The sequence below is a fragment of the Felis catus genome, chromosome B3 (genome assembly GCF_018350175.1).
Source record: "Felis catus isolate Fca126 chromosome B3, F.catus_Fca126_mat1.0, whole genome shotgun sequence".
NCBI lineage: Eukaryota > Metazoa > Chordata > Mammalia > Carnivora > Felidae > Felis > Felis catus.
In genome coordinates this window covers 132,506,828-132,527,696 of record NC_058373.1, presented here as the reverse complement: position 1 = coordinate 132,527,696, position 20,869 = coordinate 132,506,828, and the positions used below count along the sequence as shown (strand labels likewise).

The window sequence follows — 20,869 nt, the reverse complement described above, 5'->3', positions numbered from 1 at the left end:
TTTCTGAATAAATGTGTTTCAGAGAACTACACAAAGGTTTAAAAAAAAAATACCAAGCACCCGATTTGCTTTAATCTTTTTTTTTTTTTTCCTAATGTATTTGGGGGGTGGGGTGGAGAGGATTAGACCAGAAAGCGTAAAAGGCTGCTAAGCACTAAAACTGAGGCCCAGACAGAGCTCGGTGACCGGTAATCCTAAGAATCGACAGCCCCAGGTCACTTTGGAAGAGCAGCCGAGGGGTTGGACTGGTAGCACTCAGCACCATTCCTTATCAGGACCGCGCTCCAGCTGCCCAAGAGCCATGGTGCGTCCTTAGTGCGGCACGTATGGGCTGAAGCAGGAGTAAGGATCTCCCGGTCTGCGATGAGATGTGTGCTTTCGCCGCCTCTGGTTGCTCTTTGTGTCTGAAGCTCAGGTCTCTAAGGGAGAAAGAGATGGCTTTCCAGGACCCACTTGCCAGTAGAAGCAGGATTGTGTCAGTGGGTGATTGTAGAGTGTGTGTGTGTGTGTGTGTGTGTGTGTGTGTGTGTGTGTGTGTAGGGGGCCTGGTTGCATCTGTATTGCCTTCCGATCTCTTGATAAGATGCCCTCAACCAGATTTAAGTAACTACATTTTAGTAGTATATTCTTTCATTTGGGCACAGGGTGGCCAGAGAGCCATTTGCTTTCTGAGGGCCCTCTGGATGGACGGGGACCTCCTGACTAGCTAGGGAAGACCTGTAGACGGTGACGTGGTGTCGACCGTTGGCTTCGCTCTACGTTTTGTCACCCAGCACTGTGGTTCGGGTGCTGGTTCTGTTGCCCTCCGCCCCCTACACATGCAGACCTGACGGACTGGTCTCCCTCAGGTGCCACAGACACAGGGCGCGGTGGCGGGGAGAGCAGTTCTGGGCCTTGGTGGATAGACTGGCCTCTCCCCGGAGAACATACTAAACTTTCATGTGGAAATCAGCTGTAGCAAAGTAGGGGAATTCTGCCGTATGTACCTGAACTCACATCCCTGCGAGGTGGGTGCAGAGGGTCAAGGTGGGAAACGACACGTTCCTCTGAACTCCCTTCCTTCCGTACCGCGTCTGGTTGTGAATTCTCCTTCCTGCGTTCGCTGGTTCCAGCCTCTTTGGAACGCCCTCTCCAAGGATACTGTCACCGATTACTTGATGGGCTGTAAACAGATGAATTGTTTTTTTTATTTGTTCTCCCTCCCCACATTCATGTCCTCTGACTGCAGATGGGTTCTTAGAAGACCCTCTAATGGGTCTTGAAGTAGTAAAGGGAAATGCTGGGCATCACTCCTGGGTGGAGAGCCTAACCATTGCCCATGCCATAGCATCTCACTGCTGTGGGGTTGACCTGTGGAGTGGCGGTGGTCCCCCCTTCCAGATGTTTGAGAAGGAGCTCTCCAATAAGGAAACTGATTCGAGCGTCGGAACACCTTTTTCGACGAAGAGATCAGGTCAAATGGGTCAATGTTTACGGCGTAGTCACATACAGGGGTAGCACATTGCGTGGGGCGGTGTAGGATTCAAGATGATAGACGTTTGTGCAGAAGGCACGGGGTGCAGTTTAGTTCTGACGTGTCTGTCTGATGACAGGCGCCTGTCAGAACAGGGAAAATCGACGCTTCTGTGGTCCCTTTTGAAATTCGTGCGAGTCATGTAACGCGTGCGTTTCCAAAGTGAGCCTTGTGTTCAGAGTTCTCCCCTCCAGCTGTTTGTCGCTCGGACATTAGGGCGGCGGACGAGGCCAGCTGGGCAGACAGTGGGTATGTGCCGTGGAGTTCTGGTGTCAGGGTAGTGAATGGTATCTACTCTCACTAACACACCTGCCAGTGTCGTTCTGAGCTGAACCTCTGCTCCCGGAAAGAGGCTTTGCGCGTCGACCCAGTTGAAGACAGAGCTCATGGAAGATGCCACGCCAGTGGAAATGCTCCATGGCCAGCACCAGCAAGATTGCCCTGCCTGGTGGCCCCACCAGAATGGCAGGAACAGTGGGAGAGTTTGTTCCGTGGTCGCCTGCAGGTCCGCAGCCCTTGGGACCGTCACTAGAGGAGGAAGTGGCTTCCAGGGTGGAGCCTGGGCCATGGGAAGCCTGATCTTCCCATCCGTGGGGAGCAGTGATGGTGGAGACAGATGAGCTCATAACAGTGTGGAGAGAGGAAGAAATGACTGAAGACAGATGCCCTGGTGGTCCCCCAACACTTCTTGCCAATCGCGTGCCCTGTCCTCTGGGTATCTGATTGCCCCGCTGGCTTTCGGTTCCTGTCTTGGGGATCTCTGGGCCTGGTTCTGTCTCTGGCTTCTCCTCCGACGTCCTTCCTCTGAGATATCAGTGTGGCCCGGCCCTTCGGCTCTCGTGAGAGCCCCCATCCAGTTCCCGGCCTGGTGACGGGCCTTGGCTCTATCACCGGTTGAAGAAGCCCGGACCAAGCAGGAGGTTTTCAAAGCAAAAACAAATCCAGAGTCTAGAAGGCTTCAAGCATTAATTTCCCTGTCCTCCCTCCCTGTGTCGGAATCCCCTTCAGAAAATCCCCAGATGTCTCCTCTGCTCGTGGCCATCAGTTACAGCATCTCCAGGGAGGCAAAAATCAGCGAAGGCCGTAAGCGGATTTACAGCTGAATGAGGTGCAGAGGGAAAGGCACTTCCGATTCCACCTGCACGAAGTTAAAAATATTTTTTTTCTTTTTTTTAACCCATCACAGACAGGCAGTTGCAGCACAGTTTTCACAAGCCAGACAGAGCCAAACCAGAACTCCCTGGCTCTAAAAAAATAAAAAATAAAAAATAAATGGTTGTGACTCCTAGGACAGAATCCTAACCTGTTCTGGGCCTCCTGTCACCTTTACCCTGATCTTCAAGTTCCGGAATTTCAGAAGTCTTGTACGGGTCGCCCTGAATCCACGTGGCCCCTTTCCGTTTGCTCCCAGACAGCTGCTAGAAAAACTTCCATCAACTGGTCGAAGACATTGAAGAGGTAAAATGTTGATCGTTGATCGTTAGGGAAATTCTGAGCGTTGGATAAAAGAAGGTGTTGGAGCGGCAGTGTCCCGGCCGAGAAGAACAGGGTGGACCCTCCGTGTCCTGGGAAAGGGCTTGAGGTCTTACGTTCACTGGAAGCACACATTTGGAAAGATAAGCGATGCCATGCAGACCTCTCAGAAAGGCCAAAGCAAAGGGGACAGTAGAATCAAGAGACCCAGCAGACATCAAAGTCAAAGCATTTCTTTTGCCAGGAGACAAAACAAGTTGGAAGCATCTGCCGTGGGGAGTGTCTGTGAGCTTTCTTTTACTTTTCCAGCGGAGTAGCAGCAGTGACTCAGAGTTCATGGCCCTCGGAACGTCCCCAGCTCAGCCACCCTAACGCCACATTAGAGACGGGCGTCTGAGTCCTCTAGAGACGAGAACCCTTGTCGTCCGACTCCCAGCCCAGGATGCATCCTGAACTGTGTACTTAGCAACCAGAGCCTTTCCCTTAAATCCCCTTCCGCACGAAATGCAATTAGGGGCAATACATGGGCAATTTACACAAGTTAAACAGGGAGCTGACTTGGATATATGCGTTCCTACTAATTTGCAAAGTTGTCGCTGCTCTCGTAGTCGGTGCGTCTCACCTGTAGAGTTCACCAGTCACTGCTTTTAGGCTGAGAAAGAATCACAAGATGTGTGACTGGGAGCCTAGTAATACCTAGAATGCATGTGTCAATCATTCATCCCCCACCCCCTCAGCTTGATTTAGATTCCCTTTTGCAGAAACTACTCTTAGTTTCAACTTGCTCAATAGCTGGTTTCAACTTGCCTCGTTTCTTCAGAGTAGCAAGCGTTTGGGGTTTTCTCGGACTCCGATTTTGGAGAAGGGCCACCCTTGGTGTTCTCTAGCCCAATTCCCCTCATAACGATGATTTGTAAGGTCGCCACTTGGAATCAATCTTTGCATGAGGTTTTTATTCCCCAAGGTCCCATCCATTGTGAAGATAGTCCACTGGGCTCTGTGGTGTCACTTTCTCCCCTGTCTGGCTGTGCAAACCCCTCAGATGTTTGCATTTCATACCCATGGTGAATACCGTCTTAAGAACCTTCAGCCAACAGGGAAGTGGAAGAAATATTGGTGGCAGGTGACCTCAGTAGATCTGACAGCACTCCCCTGTGCTGCTGCTCCCTACGAAATCAGAGGCTGCTGTTACAGATATCTTGATTGATCAGAACAGTGGCCAAAGAGCACCACTCCCTACCTCTCTGGCTTCAAAGCTACCAACATAGATATCCTCTCTCTTATCCTATGCTTAGGGACTCCGTGTAAAGGGGGGGGGGGGGGGGGAGGCGACAACAACAAGGTGAATTCCATATCTGTTTATTTTTGATGTATACTATTGAGATCATTTGACTCGAAGACCTACTTTTCTTGACCACAGCGCATGTCCACATAGCTCATTACAGAGTTTGTCAGCCTCAGCACTGTTTGCATTTGCGACTGGATAATTCTTTGTTGTAGGGGGGCTCTCCCATACACTGTGGAATTCTGAGCAGCATCCCTGAGCTCTACCCACGAGATGCCAGTATTACCTTCCCCTCCCACCCGGTCATGACAATCAAAACTGTTTCCAGACAGGGCGCCTGGGTGGCTTAGTCGGTTAAGTGTCTGACTTTGGCCCAGGTCATGATCTTGCAGTTGGTGAGTTCAAGCCCCGCATCCGGCTCTGTGCTGACAGCTCAGAGCCTTGGAACCTGCTTTGGATTCTCTCTCTGCCCCTCCCCTGCTCACTCTCTATCTCTCTCAAAAATAAAAAATTCTTTTAAAAGAATGTCTCCAGACACTGCCATATGCCCTTGGAGGGAAGGGGCACAAAATCGTCCCTGATTGAAAAACCACTTCCTTAGTATATGGAGTGTACATAAATGAAATCACACGTATCCAGAATTTGCCTGGGAATGTATACCTTAATCAGGGTTTTTATTTATTTGCTTGCTTGTTTATTGTTTTCATCTATTTCTTGTCTCCTTGGCCCTAAAAGTTATCCCAAGCATTTTTTTCTCCATTTTCACGGACTAACCGAATACTTTCAGATGTGCAGCCTTGTACTCATGCAGCATTGCAGAAAGTGGATAAAGATATTTCAAAGCAAAGAGACCTAGTGATGTTAGAGATGGTAACAGATTTCTGGGGAGCACTTGGCATGGACTCATTTTGGATGGTACTCATATACCCTTGATTTTCTATTACTAAAAGTAGTCCTTTACCTTTCCTGTACATCAGAATCCTCTGGTGAACTTTTGCAAAACTCAGTGTCATCTGAGGTGGGGCCTGACATTTGGTTTTCTGGAGTTTCCAGCGGATTCCACTGCACATCAAGAGGTTTATGCTCTGGGGTGCCCTGGCTGGCTCAGTAGAGCATACGACTCTTGATCTCAGGGTCATGAGTTCAAGCCCTACATCGGGGCTTAGGGCTTACTTAAAAATTAATTAATTAATTAATTTTTTTTTAATGTGCTAACTTTTTCTTAACATCACTCTTTCTGAAAAAAGAAAAGAGGGGTGCCTGGGTGGTTCATTTGGTTAAGCGTCCAACTCTTGGTTTCAGCTCAGGTCACGATCTCAAGGTTTTTGGGTTCAAGGCCCACACTGGGTTCCACGGTGATAGCATGGAACCGGCCTGGGATTCTCTCTCCTTCCCTCTCTGCCCCTCCCCTGCTCAAGCTCTCTCTTTTTCTCTCAAAATTAAGCAAGTAAACTAAAAAAAAAAGAAAAAGAAAAAGGCTTCGGCCCTGGAATGAGCAGCGACAGCCCCAGACAGCTCTTGGATAAGCCCTCCATTCACTAGTTCGACAACTATTTATCTAGCACCCCTATGTTCCAGGCACTGTTCCAGGTGTTGGGAATACAGGCAGGTGAGGGGGAGCCCCGTAACAGGGCTCACTTGTTAGTGGCAAAGGTGAGGGAATAGGAGCACCTTGGTGTGTGCATTTGATTGAGCATCATGTCCTTGTATCCCATAATTTCTGTCCACATGGGTGTCATCTGTTCATCGTGGGTTTTTTGTGTTTTTTTTATGCTTCGTGAATCTTTTTTTATTTAGTATTGTAAAGACCTTTCATCGTCCTATCAAACATTTCAGTTTAGGGGAGGAGTGGGGAGAACTAAACGTGTTAGACCTATGGACAATTAAACAATTTCTAAGAGAATCACTGGTTGTAATTCTTCGGCTTTCCATGCAGGCAATGCTTCATTATTGTTTTGTTAGATCAGTCAGCTCAGTGATGCTAAGGACAGTGCTCACGTTTTTGCAGCAGTTCTACGGCCACGACTTCCAACCGTCCGTCGTATTCTTAGTTAAAATAGGTAGACTCTGCAGTCACTTCTCCATGAGCCCAGATCCCAGAAGAAGGAGAGCAAATGCAGACAGAAGCTACACTCCGAATCCACAAGACGCCTGGGCCAGGCTGGATGGATCGCTCAGAGTGGACCCAGCAGATGCCCAGAATGACAGGTCATGGCTTTCCAGAAGCAATAGGGTATCCTTCCAGCCTTACTGAGGGTGTTCACTTCCTCCAAAAGCGTTGAAATAAATGCACCTTTTGGTAGGTGCTCTTTGGAGTCCATAGTCCTGGCAGCCACAGGTCAGAAAGGGAAGAGGAAGTCAGGGGACTTTATAGGCAGAGCTAGGAACTATGTGGAATGAGTTGGAAGACCAACCAGTCCGCTCCCAAGTCTACAACCACCCACCACCATTTTAAAAGAAATGAACTCCATCCCTGCACATTTAAAGTCACGTGTTAATTAGCAGCAGACTGAGGACTTGACCCCAGGAGTTCTCATGCCTCAACTACTTCTTTTCCCATCACTCACAGAGAAAAGGCCCTCCCCCTTTCCCCGTGCCCCAGAGAAACCCATCTCCACATTTTGGGGGAAAATGAAGTGCCATATCTGTATATTTTTTTTAATCTATTTTTTTTTTAATCTAAGAAACAGAACTGTTGTTTCTAGAGACTCTGTTACCTATTTCCATCACTGTAGCATAATGTATTTGTGTATGTACCTTCGCGAGAAGAGGATTTGAAAGCATCTTTGAGGTGTGTGGCCGTTTTTCAGCCTTGTACTGCAGAGAAGAGGCAATGGAATAAGACAACCGCATTAAAGATGAAAATTGAAATGGGGCGCTGGGAACTGGTCCAAAGGAGAAGTAACATTTGTTACTGAACCATGAGCAGAGGAGGAATTTTTTAATCCAGGCTTGAGATTGATTCTGATTTGAGGATGGTCATAACTTTATTAAGCATCCATGATGGCACGCTTGGTGTTAGACTGAATTAAGCAGGGGTAACTGATTTGGGGATTCTGTGTGAGGATGCTAAATTAGCATCCTAATTTTGGAAGATTGTACTCACCAAAAGTAAAGAGGGTAGTGCTTCTGTATTTTCCTGGACCCCTCACCCAGGTCCCTAGAGATGCAACAGCGAAGGTGAAGGGTACGCCTGGCCAAGTAGATCTTCATTCCTAAAAAGAGTTCCTGACCAAAATATCTTTCTCTTTTCTTATGCTGATAAGCTGGATTGAACCACTTGCGGGGAAAAAAAACCTCTCTTTTAAGCCCAGGGAAACTCATATGCAGTCAACCCACTGCTCATCCTCCCCTCCATCTAGTCCTTGACCTTGTTATCCTTCAGAATCAGCTGTGCCTCCAGAGCGGACCAGCCCCTAGCCCCAAAACAGTTGCCCAAGTGCCTAAAACCTTCCAGCCAAAAAACTCCAAACAAGCACTCTGGATTCAAGTGTCCTATTGGAATAGGAATACTTCCATCAGAAAGCCTCTCTGCTACCTAAAGATGTAAACCATCAGTGGTCTCTCCTGACCACAGAGAATTAAATCTTTCAGGGAGACCCACGGTGTGCTCACAGAAAACGCATCACCTAAGGTGGCATAGCACGTCTGCTTGCTCGGAAGGAAGCCACTGGAGGGACTTGTCCTGAATGAGTCGCTGTGTTTATTTGGCTCAGATGGGATGGGGCTGGTGGTCCCGGTGATGTTTTGTGGGCCTGAAGCACTTCCCAAGTTGCCTCTTAGGTTCCGCGAAATTCGTGTGCGTGCTGCTGCTCTTTTGGTTCATGAAAGATTCTCTTTCTCATGTCTTGTGTCTTTCTCTCTGTGGCCCTTTGTACCTTTCTCCGGTGGTCGTGTGTTTCTGAAGAATAAAGAAATACTTTCTTTAATTTCCTGGGAGAACAAACAGGAAGAGGCTCTTGACATTTTACCTGTATTTCCTCTTGTTCTGTCTGTCCCCATCGGACCTCCTGGTCGTTGAGGAAAAGTCTGGGGAAGAGTTGCCTGGGGAGACCGGGGCCAGGCACCCGGGCCAAGCCCTGGTTGCTGGCAACACTTTGCATTCTCAAAGATGGCAAAGAATCTTTGCTCTACCAAGAAACAGGTGTGTTTTCTCGGCCCTGAAAGAGGAAGGGGCCCTTTCCAAAAAGAGGAAGTGGGAGGAGACCTCAGTCCCTCCATAAAACCTTCCAGAACCTAAGAGACCTGCTTTTGGCAACACGCTGTGTGGGGAGACGGGGGCCTAGGGGCAGCAGGAACCCTGGGAACCGTGAATAGGACCTTAAGTCTTTCAGCTCAACGAATATATATATATATGTTTTTTTAATATCAGTGGGGAACGATGACTGTTTTAGAAATGTCACCCCAGGAGTTGCCAAATAAGTTAATTTACCTGTTCCTCATGCTACTAACATAAACCTTCACTCCATTACAGAGTGTAAGTAAGGGGCCTCCTGCAGGCGAAATCGAAACTGGCCTCTAAAGTTCTTTCCCCCCTCCCCCATTTTTTTGAGACGCTGTCTCCTAGAACCAGCGTCATCCATATTATTAATCGCTTGTGGGGCTTTATACTGTATCACATTACTCCCTTGGAATTAAACTGCACATATGAAGTATGAAAAATGTACTTTTTTTTAACAGTAAAAAAGTCATTTCCTAGCATAATACCCAAAATAAAGTGCCGTGGAGCCATTAGTAGTAAATTGAATTTTTTGGCATGTAATTTGTACAAAAACTGACAAGTACGAGCCCCCCTGCCCACCCCCACCCCCCATCATTAGTCATTGGGTTTAGCGGACGCAGAGGTAGTAATCTGCAAGGGCAGGCATTTTGATGTCGACTTCAATTGCACACTTCATTTATTCGGACAGGGCACAGGCGGCAGCTTCTGTCACGGGGCATCACTGCACTATTAGCGAATTTCGCCCCAGGGCAGCTGGGACGCTGTTCTGGGGCAGATGTTCTTTTCAGCCTATTCAGTGACCATTCTTGGGAGTTGTTTACTGTTGCCATGGTGACTTTCATTTCCATAGCAGCAGCGCTGCTGTTTCTCAGAGGAAAATGAATTTAGTTATAAAAGGATAATATTTTTTCTCTGTCTCTATATAACCTGCCATCTGTCAACTGGTGGATCAGTAAGGATTCAGAAACCTATTAAGAATTATAGCAGCGAGGTGATGAGTATTCTTTTTGTCCCATATTAAAAGCAGTAATAGATGTGGAAGCAAACGCTGTGCCCTCAACATCATAACTTTCATGTTTTCTTTATATCTTAAGTGTGTGTGTGTGTGTGTGTGTGTGTGTGTGTGTGTGTGTGTGTATTAATGCCTTCACCACTTCTGCTACCACCACTGCGTGCACACAGCGTCTCGTAAAGTACAATTTACATTCTGCTGACAGATGGAAATGATCCGACGTCTTGTTTGTATCTCACTAGATGCAGGTATATTTAGGGCTTTCTCTTCTCGGTGCTGTGAGCTTCCCCAGTTCATCAAAGACTTCTGTAGCTAAGTGTCCTATTGTCACCCCACTCCCCTACTCCTCCCTGCCAGGGGAGTAAGCTGTAGGGGTGCATAGATCAGCAACTTATCAGGAACATATAGTCAGATTATGAAATGAGCGAAATGAGGAAGGACCATGCTTTGTCTGAGAAACTTACTAACCTGCCCCTTAAATCTCATTCTAGAATACCTTTCTTCCTCTCAAACGCAAACGGGAAGAAAGTCACCTTTGGGATAGCTCATCTTGTTCCCAGATTTTTTTTTTTTTCTCTGTTGCTTTCATAAACTGTAACTTGCAGGGGGAAGAAAACACACACAGACACCAGCCCCGTTGTAAATAATGTTATTTATTGGTTGATTTTTCCAGATCCTGACATTGATGCTGCCAGTGCCATGATGCTTTTGAATACTCCCCCTGAGATACAAGCAGGTTGTGAGTAGATATTTCTATAGCCTACAGCACCGTAGTTTGTGAACTTAACCTTCTCATTTATATACCAGGCCATAGGAAGAACTAATTCTCAAGTAGAACTTCCCTTGTAGAATCCCTTTAAAACTTAACCTAAGTGCATGATTACATGCATTTGCCTGCAGACATGCGGCCATGCCTATGTGTGAATGAATGCATAGGTGTGTTTCCGAGATGACAAACTTTTAATATAATCTCAGGGCTTAATACTTGGGGGAAGGGAAGCAGACCCTATAATGGATTCTCGCGGAGAGAACTTCCTTTCTCCTGCAGGAATAGTTCCTGTGAGTTTGTAGTTTCTGCTAAAAGAGGCTTTGTGGGGCCAGCCTAACAGTGATGGAACTGAGCAGTGCCCGGTTTCAGAAATTTCTTTCCCCTTTGGGACCTCATTAATAGCAGGCTGCCATTTTATAGCTAGAGAGGAGAGGAAAGTCCGGCAAGACGGGGACGCAAGAGCTTGAAGTAGCCTTGAAATGAACCATCATGATGCACCCCCACCCCCCACCCCGCATCATCCCCACCAGTCTTCCAAGCTGTCACAGAGAAGGGCCGGGCTAATTTTGCCAAGCGGGGCTCCTGTCTTCACCGGCCGTTGGCCACTGAGCAGTGTCAAGCTTGAAACAGCACTTCTTCTTCCTTGAACTTGTCTTCTATTGTGTCTTTTCCCACCTCTGAGCTACACCTTGGAAAGGTCTCCTTCCCGAGTGATGAACAATGACCTTAAATGGAGATATCTGTCTGTCCCCTCGTCCTCCTGACTTGAAGCTAGTTCCCCGCTCCCCCCTTCACCCCCACCCAGAACCCTGTTGAGCAGGTAGCCAGCTCACTTCCTGGGGTCTGCTCAGGACATTGCTGTGTGGCAGCCTCCTGTTGACGGAACACGCTGATAAGGTGATGCAGCGGACCCCAGCACCCACCGGGCTCATTCTTGGGGCTGGGCCCTCAGCTTGTTTGGGGCTCTGGCTCCCTGAGTCAGGGAAATCCCCCACGTTCATTCTCGGGTGCTTTTGTTAACAGTTAGCCCTCCACTGGTCATAGCCTTCCCCGCAGCTTTGGGAAATTTGAGTCTATCCTTTCTCCTTCCTTCTTTTAAAAGACCCGAGAGATGCGTCTCAGGAGAGACTCATCCCCCTGGCAGGGGCTGCCATTACCTGCTCCAAAAGGCATAGAATTCCCTTTCTTTCTTGGCTAATCTCAGATTGCCAGCAGTTGAAGTGTTAGAGGCTGCCCACACCTCCGAGAAGCAAACGCCATTGCTAAGCACTTGTGTAACTAGCACAGTCCAGTGACTAGCAGTTACCCTGTAATGTGGGTTTTTAAATGACGTTTGAAGTTGCAGAGAAATTGAAAACAAAACAAAACTCCCTTCTCAGATGACATTGCAGGAAGAGTGCAGACAGATTGTAACCAAGTTACAGTCTGAAAGAGTTTCGGGAGTCATGTTGCCTGACTTAACAGTGAGGAAAACACTTTTTTCACCAGAGCCGTAGAAGGTTCAGGAGCATCTTCGTTAGCACCCGGCCACTGTGCACAGGGATCACTGGCTTCAAGAAAAGCTTTTGATGAACCAGAATGATGGAATTAAGAGGGAAAGAGGCAGGGGGAGTGGTCATTAACGGATCCCTAGCAGCTTCCATGGAAGTCATTATCAGTAGTGGCTAAATGAACTTCTCCCCGCTCCCTCACTATAACACTCAAACTATAAATAATTATTTTTTCAGGGTGTCCATAGTCTTACTTGCATGGAAATGCAGAATTTGAGTTTTAAAAGTTCAGTGTTTATGTGTCAAAGCTGTAGGGCTTTTTTAGAAGGCTTTCTCCCTCAGTGTTAGCTCTGTGAGAAATTCAGCCTCAGCCCGGCCTTCGTGAAAGCTCCAGTGTCCAAGAAGGCAGGAACCAGGAAGCCCACAAAAGTCATGGAAGGAGAGGCCCATTGGCAGGAGCCTCCAAGAAATAAATGTAAAGACTAGGGAGGGGGTAGGAGCATCATCCTTGTGTTCTCCTTCCCATCTGGCCCCAGTCTCTAGTAAAATCCCCTAATGGACAAGCTAGCACATGGTCAACAGGCCGGAGCAAAGCCCCTGAAGATGTGAACAGGACTTTAGGAAAGAAGTGAACATGCACTTGGGAAGCCAGGTGGCCACTGGTCAGCCTCCCAGTAAAGGAGTCGGGGGCAGGGTGGGGGGCTGTCTCCAGCTGGGGGCCTCGGTCTTCTCTTAGCACTTCTCGGCTTCCCTCTGCCTCCCCCTCCCCTTGTCCTTATCTTATGTTGCGTGTTTCTTTTCCTGGGATTCGGTGAGTGTCTGGCCTCCTGAAGGGAGAAGGGGTAGATACTTTCTGTGGTGCAGCCTCCATACTCCGGCCCTGCCAGCTGCCCCCGAGGCCTGGAGAAAGTGGAAGGTGATTCCTCACCAAAAAGGTTCAGAGGCGGCAGACACCCAGCCCCGGTGGTGGAGGGTGGGCGGCCTGCCTTGTGGTGTTTGCGTGCACGTGTCCCGGTGTGGACGTGGGTGCCTAGCATTCAGGCGTCCCCTCTGCCCACGCACGGGGAGCACAGGTTCGCATCTGCACGCAACTGCCTGTGTCCCGCCCCCAGGCTGCGCTGTGGCCGAGCTGTTTACAGAGCCTCCTCATGCACTATTTATAGCCCCTTGTTTTCCCCTCCTGGGCTAGGATGCTGCTTGAACAGGGGCCACCAGGCCCGTCTGTCTGCTGCTGTCACTTCCAACAGTAAGAGCCTGGCTTGGGTGACTTGAAAGGCTTTTCCTTTGCCATCGACCTTCATAGCTGGCCCACTTAAGGTCACCGTACAGCAGCCACTTAGATTATTTCCTTTCTTCCTTCCCTGCGCCCAGCATCTGCAAAGCTAGCTCGGGGCTGGCAAACCAGCCACCGTCCACAGTCCAAGCTGAGTAGGTCGTACAAAGGAAACTTCTCAAGAAACTGGTGAGAATCACAGTCAGCCAGGCCCCTTTATCTTTGAGGGGTCCCACAGTGCCCCAAGGGAGCTCAGCCTGCCCCGGACCCTGCCCCTGGTATTACTTGAGCTGGCTCCTTATGGGTCCCATCAGTCTCTCCTGGCGACCGGATGCTTCACTTTCAATGAGGCAGCTGAGTGCATCTAATCAAAACCGCAGGCTTCAACATTTTGTCCCCACCCCCATCCCCCAGAGCCCCAGTGATGATGTTATCTTGTCCAGACTTTCCACTTTGCAGCATGGGGAACATTCTAGAAGGTATGCTGTTGTGTCTTGCATGTGCTATAGGACACCACTTCCAGAAAACTCAGCACAGGACATTGCTGCTTCGTTATCTCTTGAACTTTGGATTGTGCTTCTAGACCCATCCACCTCCCCCTCTCCCTTCAAAGTAGCCATATAGACTAATTCCAGCTTCTAGAGTCTACTTAAGTACCTGCTTTGCTGTTCCCCTCTGACAAGCCCTGTGAGTCATCTTCAACCCCAATGGAGGGATTGTTAGGAAGTCAGATCACCATTCTCATCTTCAAAGGCTTATATAATCCCTAGTTGGAATGTTCCCAGAGAGGAACTCTGGATGATAAACAAAGCAACCAAATGGGACAGCAGAGGTGAGGGAAGGAGGCAGCGTTCCACACCCCCTGGAGCTACAGTGTGCATCCAGCACACCAGGCACTGGAGAAGAAAGGCGACCAGGACGGAGGCTCCCCCATTCCAGCCCCCTCCCCAGCATCTTTCCAAGTAAGCAGGTGGAAAGTCCCACTTCGGGAAGGGGAAGGATTATCGGAAGCACTAGCTGCTCAACTTATGGCCTCTGGTAGTGTCAGCCAGGGCTGCCCTCCAAAGGCAGCAGGAGCTCAGAGGTTAATTTTAGAAGCCGTGAAAATCAAGGAAGCTGAGCATCGGGAAGGAGGCTGGGGAGGCTGGGACGGGGCCACACCGAGGGTGACGGAGCGTGGAGGGAAGTTTGTCTTGTGCCACAGACGGTTCTCTTGGGTCCTCCAGGTGATCACGCTTAGATCACGGTGAGCAGTGCTGCTTGGTTCACTCCTCTTTCTGCGTGTTACTTTCTTATTGCCTAAAAATAAGTAAGTTTAGAGTCCCTCTACACTATAAGAGAAAGGGGATGGTCAGCAAGAAGTGGGAGCCGTGGGGCCCCTGTCCTTGGCGCCTCATCCCAGGAACCCGAGAATCTCAGAGATGTGTCTTCTTGTGTGTAAAAGCTGAACGTTGAACTGATCTGACAGGAAAGGATGGTTGCTGGAGGCCTGTGCCTTTTGCAGTGACCGCCACAAGCATATTCAGTTTTCTCAGTATACTCTTCTGGGCTGGAGGGCTGGAGCCATGGTACAATTTCAGTACAATTTCAATACACTGGGTGGGACGGGCTGGTTGTAACGGGCTCGGTCTGATTTACCCTGAGGGCAATATAGACGAAAAGGAAGGGGTAGATAGACCGTGCTGATAGGAAAACAGCTGAGGAATGGATTCATGCTCCCTCCGAGTCCCCAGAACCAAAGACTGGCTAATATGGACCTCACAGACATTTTAGACAGGCTGTGATTCCTTTTCCAGAAGCCACGTTCCTGACGCTTGGGGATGGAGACAGGAAGGAGAAAAGATGGGAGAATAGTTAAGTGTCACAGCTGGCTTCTGGCAGCCCATGAGCAAATATGAACACATCACCATCCCAACATGAAAAGCGCTGCCAGTGATGAGGACTGAGAAGTGCCAGGTTTGGTTGGCAGAGGCAGCATTCAGTTGCAGCTCATTTGAGAGCAAACTCCAGGAGTCAGGAGAAGAGCCTAGTTTATGTGCCAGAAGTCTGTGAGGTTCAGGAAATGGCTCAGGGAAAGCCTTTTAGTGCTGCGGAATAGCTTCGTCCGTGAGATTCTCTTTGAAGTGAATACACTTCATTAATCCGGAAGATGTGGGCAAATGCAGAGTTGAGATATCTAAAAAGCATAAAAGGCCGGAAGAATTTCTCCCTGTCTTGACCTCCACCCCCCCCCCCCCAACACCCCCCTTAGGCCCTGTTCCTTATAGTTAGTAAGAGGAAGGTAGAGAGGTGCATGGGATAGTGGAAGGACGGACAAGATGGTGATGAAGAGCTTATATAATGGACCGGCCGCCGAGCTAAGCAATTTACATCAGTCGTCTTATTTAACACTCAGCAACACTCCTATGAGCTGTTTATACCAGGTTTGCAGCTGAGGAAACTGAGGCACATGAAAGTTGAGGCACTTGCCCAAAGCTGCAGAGCTAGCGGGGAGGCAAGACTGGGGTGGACGGAGGCCATGTTGCCCTGAGCTTGTACTCTTAACCACTGCAGAGCACTTCTTCCATGGAGGCTGAGATGAGCTGAGGACACCAAAAGACCCTGGTCCCCAGTCCATGTTCGCTTCCTTTCTTTGTTCCTCTCCCTGTAGGGCATCCCCCCTGGGGCATAACAGTTCTAGGCGCTTGGGCAGAGGACTCTGGGCTTAGGGCACTGTCCTTGGGGTTGCTTTTCTCCTTTGGCTGGCAGATGACTCCCTGGCCATGCTATGCGACTCCCATCTGCTGTCTTCACTGTCCAGGGCACCCCAGTCTTTGTCCCAGAATTATAGGTGTTTCAGGTATTTCCCACAGGGGTGACTCTGACATGGGACCAGAAGCCCCATAAGAGCTGTCACCGTTCCTCCGGCTACGTTCTGTGACCGGGAAGATGGCTACGTTCTTCCAACATGGTCTGGGTTTGTTCTGTTCTGTTCTTGTGGACTTTGGGCTCACCTGGAATGGAGAAAGCACAGACTGCCTCAGGATGCTCAGGGGATGTTGGTTATGTTGATGTTGATGATGATAATATTGATGACGAAGAGGTAATGTTGTATAACAGTAGTGCCTTTATTAACTCAGTTAAATCTCCACTCTGTGAGATAAATACCATTTCTGTCCCCGTCCTCTTAAGTGGCTTGCTCAGGGGACACAAGCAGTAAATGACAGAGATGGGATGCAGACCCAGAGATGGGATGCAGAGATGGTGTTGGACCCCTCCAACATCAGAGTCTGGCTCTCAGCCGCCGTGCTGCAGACCTTTTCCCCCGCTCAGAACCCTTTCATGGTTTTCCCCATATCCATGGGATGAAGCCCAAACGCACCTCATTCCTGCAGAGGGATCATACGCTTTAGCCAAGTTAGTTTTTGTTCTTGTGCACATCATAATTTTTATTACTTCCAGGCCTTGTATGTGCCGTTCCTGTGCCTTTGAATGCCAACTCCGATTGGAGTTCTACAGGAAGTCTTCCCAGACACCCTTTACTTCGGGTTAGATGTCTCCATCCTTCATGCCTATAGGCCGCTCGCCCCGCTTACCACAGTGTATTTCCATTGCCTCTTTAATTCTCTGTCTGTCCCACTTAGCTGTGGCGACCCTGCGTCTCCTTCATGGAATACATAAGCAGATACTCGGTATGTTAATCCACGCATCGATACAGTCTGTATATGGGACTGTAATAATTTTGCTGGCAAGAAATACGACTGTGGTGCAGATTTTAAGCGTTTAAGTGATTTTAACAAGTAGTCCTTTCTATCAGATTTGCTCGCCGTTCTAGATGAGATCTTTAGTGACTGATATCTTCACTGGTATTATCAGAATGGGACTGAGCCTGTGGTTTCTGGCCATTTCAACGAGACTACCATACGGCAAGATAACTGAAAAACCCTCTCCCGCGATCTCCAAAACAGACAGACAAACTAAAAGCCTCTCTTTTCAAGCAACCTGAAGCCTCTTCTACAGACTCTAGAGTCCTACTGATTTTTGCATGTCTGTCCTTGGGAATTGCTGGTATTTTTCCTCCTATATTTTCTTCTAAAACGTTTCTAATTTTAGTTCTTACATTTGCATTATGATCCATTTCTAATTAACTTTCGTGTATGGCCATGAGGTAAGGACCAAGGCTCATTTTTTTCCTGAATGGATCGCCGGTTGTTGTAGCTCTGCTTCCCCTCATCGTATTGTCTTGATACCTTCTGCCAAAAGTCAGTTGGCCACATATTTGCGGGTCTATTTCTGGATTCTGTTTTCTTCCATGATCTGTGTGTCTGTGTTCACACTAATACCACGCCGTCTCGTAGCTGTAGAGGAGGTCTTGAAATGAGTATGTAGATCAGTTAATATAAATTTTAGATACTCTTCCTCAGAAAGAACTCATCAACGAAGCAAAATAGGATACTTCCCTCCAGTATTACATTATAACAGGCTTCATGCTTTTAGATACCTGGTAAGTCTCCTGTCTCCGATGATCTGCTATCCGAAACCAGGCTGATAGTAAGGAACGGGTAAGAGTTCCTGATCTAGTTCAGCCTACTGTCACGGTTAAATGGGGTAAGTGAATGGAAAGATTCTGGACCCCTGGACTACATTAGTAGTACTTGGTTTAAGTGCTGGTTTTTGTCTCCCATCCACCTTTTTTAAAACCCAATAGCAAGAGCCTTACACAAACCTGGAAGAGAAATAGCAAAAATTCTAGCAAGAGCCACAGAATTCTCTAGGAATCGGCCTGTATAGCATCATCCATGTTCAGGAGTGGACATTCATCCTACATGAAAGACCTCTAGTTAAAGGTTCAGAAAATTTATGGAAACATGCCCTTAGAGGCCTAAACATTACAGGAATAAAAAGTCTGTGTTTTGTAAAGAGTGTTCTCCACAAATAATACTGACCTTAACACTTAATATCCAGAAGGGTTTTACATTTTTTGTATATATAATTTTCTAGAGGCTCTTTGTTTGAGAAGGCATGATTTATCCACCTTGCCTCTGGATGAGACTGTGCGGGGGGCTCCATGGACACAGCCAGAGCCCTGGGGACTCAGGACATTGATGGCAGAAGGGTTCCTAGAACACTGTTCCGAGAAGGAAGAAGAGATTTCAGTAACTTGCACAAAGTCACACAAGAGAAACTGAAATGAAAGCTAAGACTCCAAGCCCTGCCTCAGTGCTTCCCAATGCACGCCTGGCCCTGGAGACACATGGAGGAGGGTTGGTTGTACAGTAAGAATATTAGCTTGAACCTAATGAAACTGCTGTCTGGGAGGTCAAAAAAGATGGACGATCGGGGATGTCCTCTGGTTCCCCTGTGGTGTAAACCCTCATACAGGAGTGAGCCCACTGTGGGTTTGTATGGAAACAGACATCATCTGATGGGCACTGGCAAAAAGGTTGGCTTACGATTGCTCCAGGGATGTGTGTATTTAGGAGAAGGCGGGATGGTGAGAGAACTCTGGGGAGATTTGCTTGGGGAAGCTTCGAGGAAGGAGGCAGTGGGTCCTCCAGAGTGGGCTGTGCATGGTTCTGAGACGGGAGCCAGAGCCACCCTGCCAACCGTCCACTCCCAGCCACACTGAGGAAGGGGTCTTTCCTCTGGCGGCCGAAATCGTTGTGAGCACGCACTGTGTTGTGAGCACTGAGGTGCCAAGTAGCTTATAAAATCAGCTTTGCTTTTCTTTTGGCTCCTGTTTTCTCTTGTCAGGTTAAGGACAGATAGAAAGATGTTCTCAGCTTCTGACCATCACCAGAGAAGCATGAAGAAATGCTTTTGTTTGGTCATTGCTATTAGACTTGTGTTAGTGTTCTCGAGATCTTGTTAGGGTCTGAGTGGAAAGAAAAGCTTATATTTAATAATCGCAAGGAAGTAATGTTTGAAGCCCACTTTTGAAAACTCACCCTTTTTTAAACCAACGCATCAATAATTTGATTGTAAGGTATTGGTCTGACATGGCTGACCGAATCTCTTTCTTGAGGCGTGGTATCTTTCTTTCCCCTTCTGTGTGTGTGTGTGTGTGTGTGTGTGTGTGTGTGTGTGTGTGTGTGTTTCTATCACTGCTCACTCCTTGTGCCTATAATAATCACTTTCTCTTCTTTTCTCTCTCTCTCTCTCTCTCTCTCTCTCTCTCTCTCTCTCTCTCTTCCTGATGTATCCAGAATTTCTGACTCAAAACAGAAATGTTCACCGTTGAATTCACGTGTGGTATCTTCTTCCGTTTTGTTTTTCCAGTTCCTCCAGGAGTGATACAAAATGGAGCACGGGTTCTGAGCCGAGGGCTGTTTCCTGGAGTTCGGCCGTTGCCAATCACTCCCATTGGAATGACGGCAGCTGTGAGGTAAGGGAGGCACTCGCTGGGCAAAGCCTGCCGGAAGGAGTGGGAAGGGCATCATGTGTCCCACGGGGCCACTTGGGGTGAAGAGGACCAGCCTCTAAGGAGTGAAGACAATCAACCTGGTTTGGGTGTTAAGAAAAGGCCAAGTAGCGGCGCCTGGGTGGCTTACTCAGTTAGGCGTTCGACTTCAGCTCAGGTCATGCTCTCATGGTTTGTGGGTTTGAGCCCCGGATCGGGCTCTGCGCTGACAGCTCGGAGCCTGGAGCCTGCTTTGGATTCTATGTCTCCCCCTCTCTTTCTGCCCCTCCCCCACTCTCACCTTGTCTCACTCTGTCTCTCAAAAATAAATAAATGTAATTAAAAAAAATTTTTTTAAAGAAAAGGCAAAGTAACTCCCCAGGGACCCCAATCCAGCTTCTCCTTCTGGGCTCAAATTATCTTAGTCTCTTTGTAGATAAGGAGATGAAGACAAATTAAGCTTTTTTTATTGAAGAAGGTGGGACAAGGTGGGGAGAAGGAAGTGGTGAGCAAGTTGTTCATTAGATTCTAGGCTAACTGGTCTACCTCCAGAATGAAATGCAAAATCATGTGTGAAGAGTGCCTTTGGTTACTGGGATAGAAATAACATGGGGCATCACTCCCCTGCTTCCAAGAGTCAGGTCAGTTGCCAAACCACATGAACTCTTCCTTGGGAAATTTCCTTCTTCCATCCTTCTTATCTCCACTGCTGGCCCTGGATTAGGGTCTCCCGCTAGCTTAGACCTTTTACGTGTGCCAGTGTGGATGCCGTCTCCCATTTTCCTGCAGCTTCTCTGCCCATTCCCGCCCACCCATCAGCCACTGTCAGACTCATTTCCTAAAATGTGCCTCTCCAGCCGTCTGCAGAAACACCTTCCATGGCTCCCACACATCAGCCTGACATAACCCCAGTCCTCTGGTGTCCTCGAACCAAATTTGTTCCCCAGATATGTCTAGCGTTGGCCGATCTTATCCATTCGGTTGCCTCTGTGTAGACTTCGCTCAGCCTCCACATGCACCTCCTTCAGGGTCCATCACAAAAATGATTGCTTCACAAAGCTTTTCTGAACATGGCCTCTGAGCTTGCCCTGGATGAATTCCCCTTTCCTTTGAAAGCCCCCATATTTTGGTTGTGGCCCTTTAATGGGTGACTCAGTGTAGTAAAATTCCAGCGTGTGTGTCCTTCTCTGTTGTCAATGGTTCGCTTGCCGTAGACGGGCTGGGTCTCACGTGGCTGATGCCTCCTCAGGTTTGCCCAGGCTCTTGCTTGGAAGGCCCATCACATTGCCCCCCTCCACAGCATCATCTGCTTGCTCACTCTGCACTGTTGGATCAAGTTTGCACCTGAAGACCGTTTTTCTTCCATAGAGTGTCATGTCCCAGAGGAAACCACCCCAGAAAGTCTGTTAGCTGGGTCCTGAGGGAGACACGACGTCGAGCTCACTCGTGTGAA

At 48.3% G+C, this 20,869-nt stretch overlaps 1 protein-coding gene across 7 annotated transcripts in view; it reads left to right on the top strand.

Annotated features, from left to right (window-relative positions):
• Positions 1-20,869, top strand: part of FOXN3 (forkhead box N3) — a 403,882-nt gene that overhangs the window by 363,348 nt on the left and 19,665 nt on the right. For 5 of the 7 annotated variants that reach the window (XM_011283437.4, XM_019833462.3, XM_019833461.3 and 2 more), the window contains 2 exons: positions 10,179-10,244; positions 19,296-19,401. In XM_011283437.4, coding sequence (XP_011281739.1) covers positions 10,179-10,244; positions 19,296-19,401 — 172 coding nt within the window. The remainder of the gene's footprint in view (positions 1-10,178; positions 10,245-19,295; positions 19,402-20,869) is intronic. The other 2 variants (XM_045060356.1, XM_045060357.1) reach the window with 2 other exon arrangements.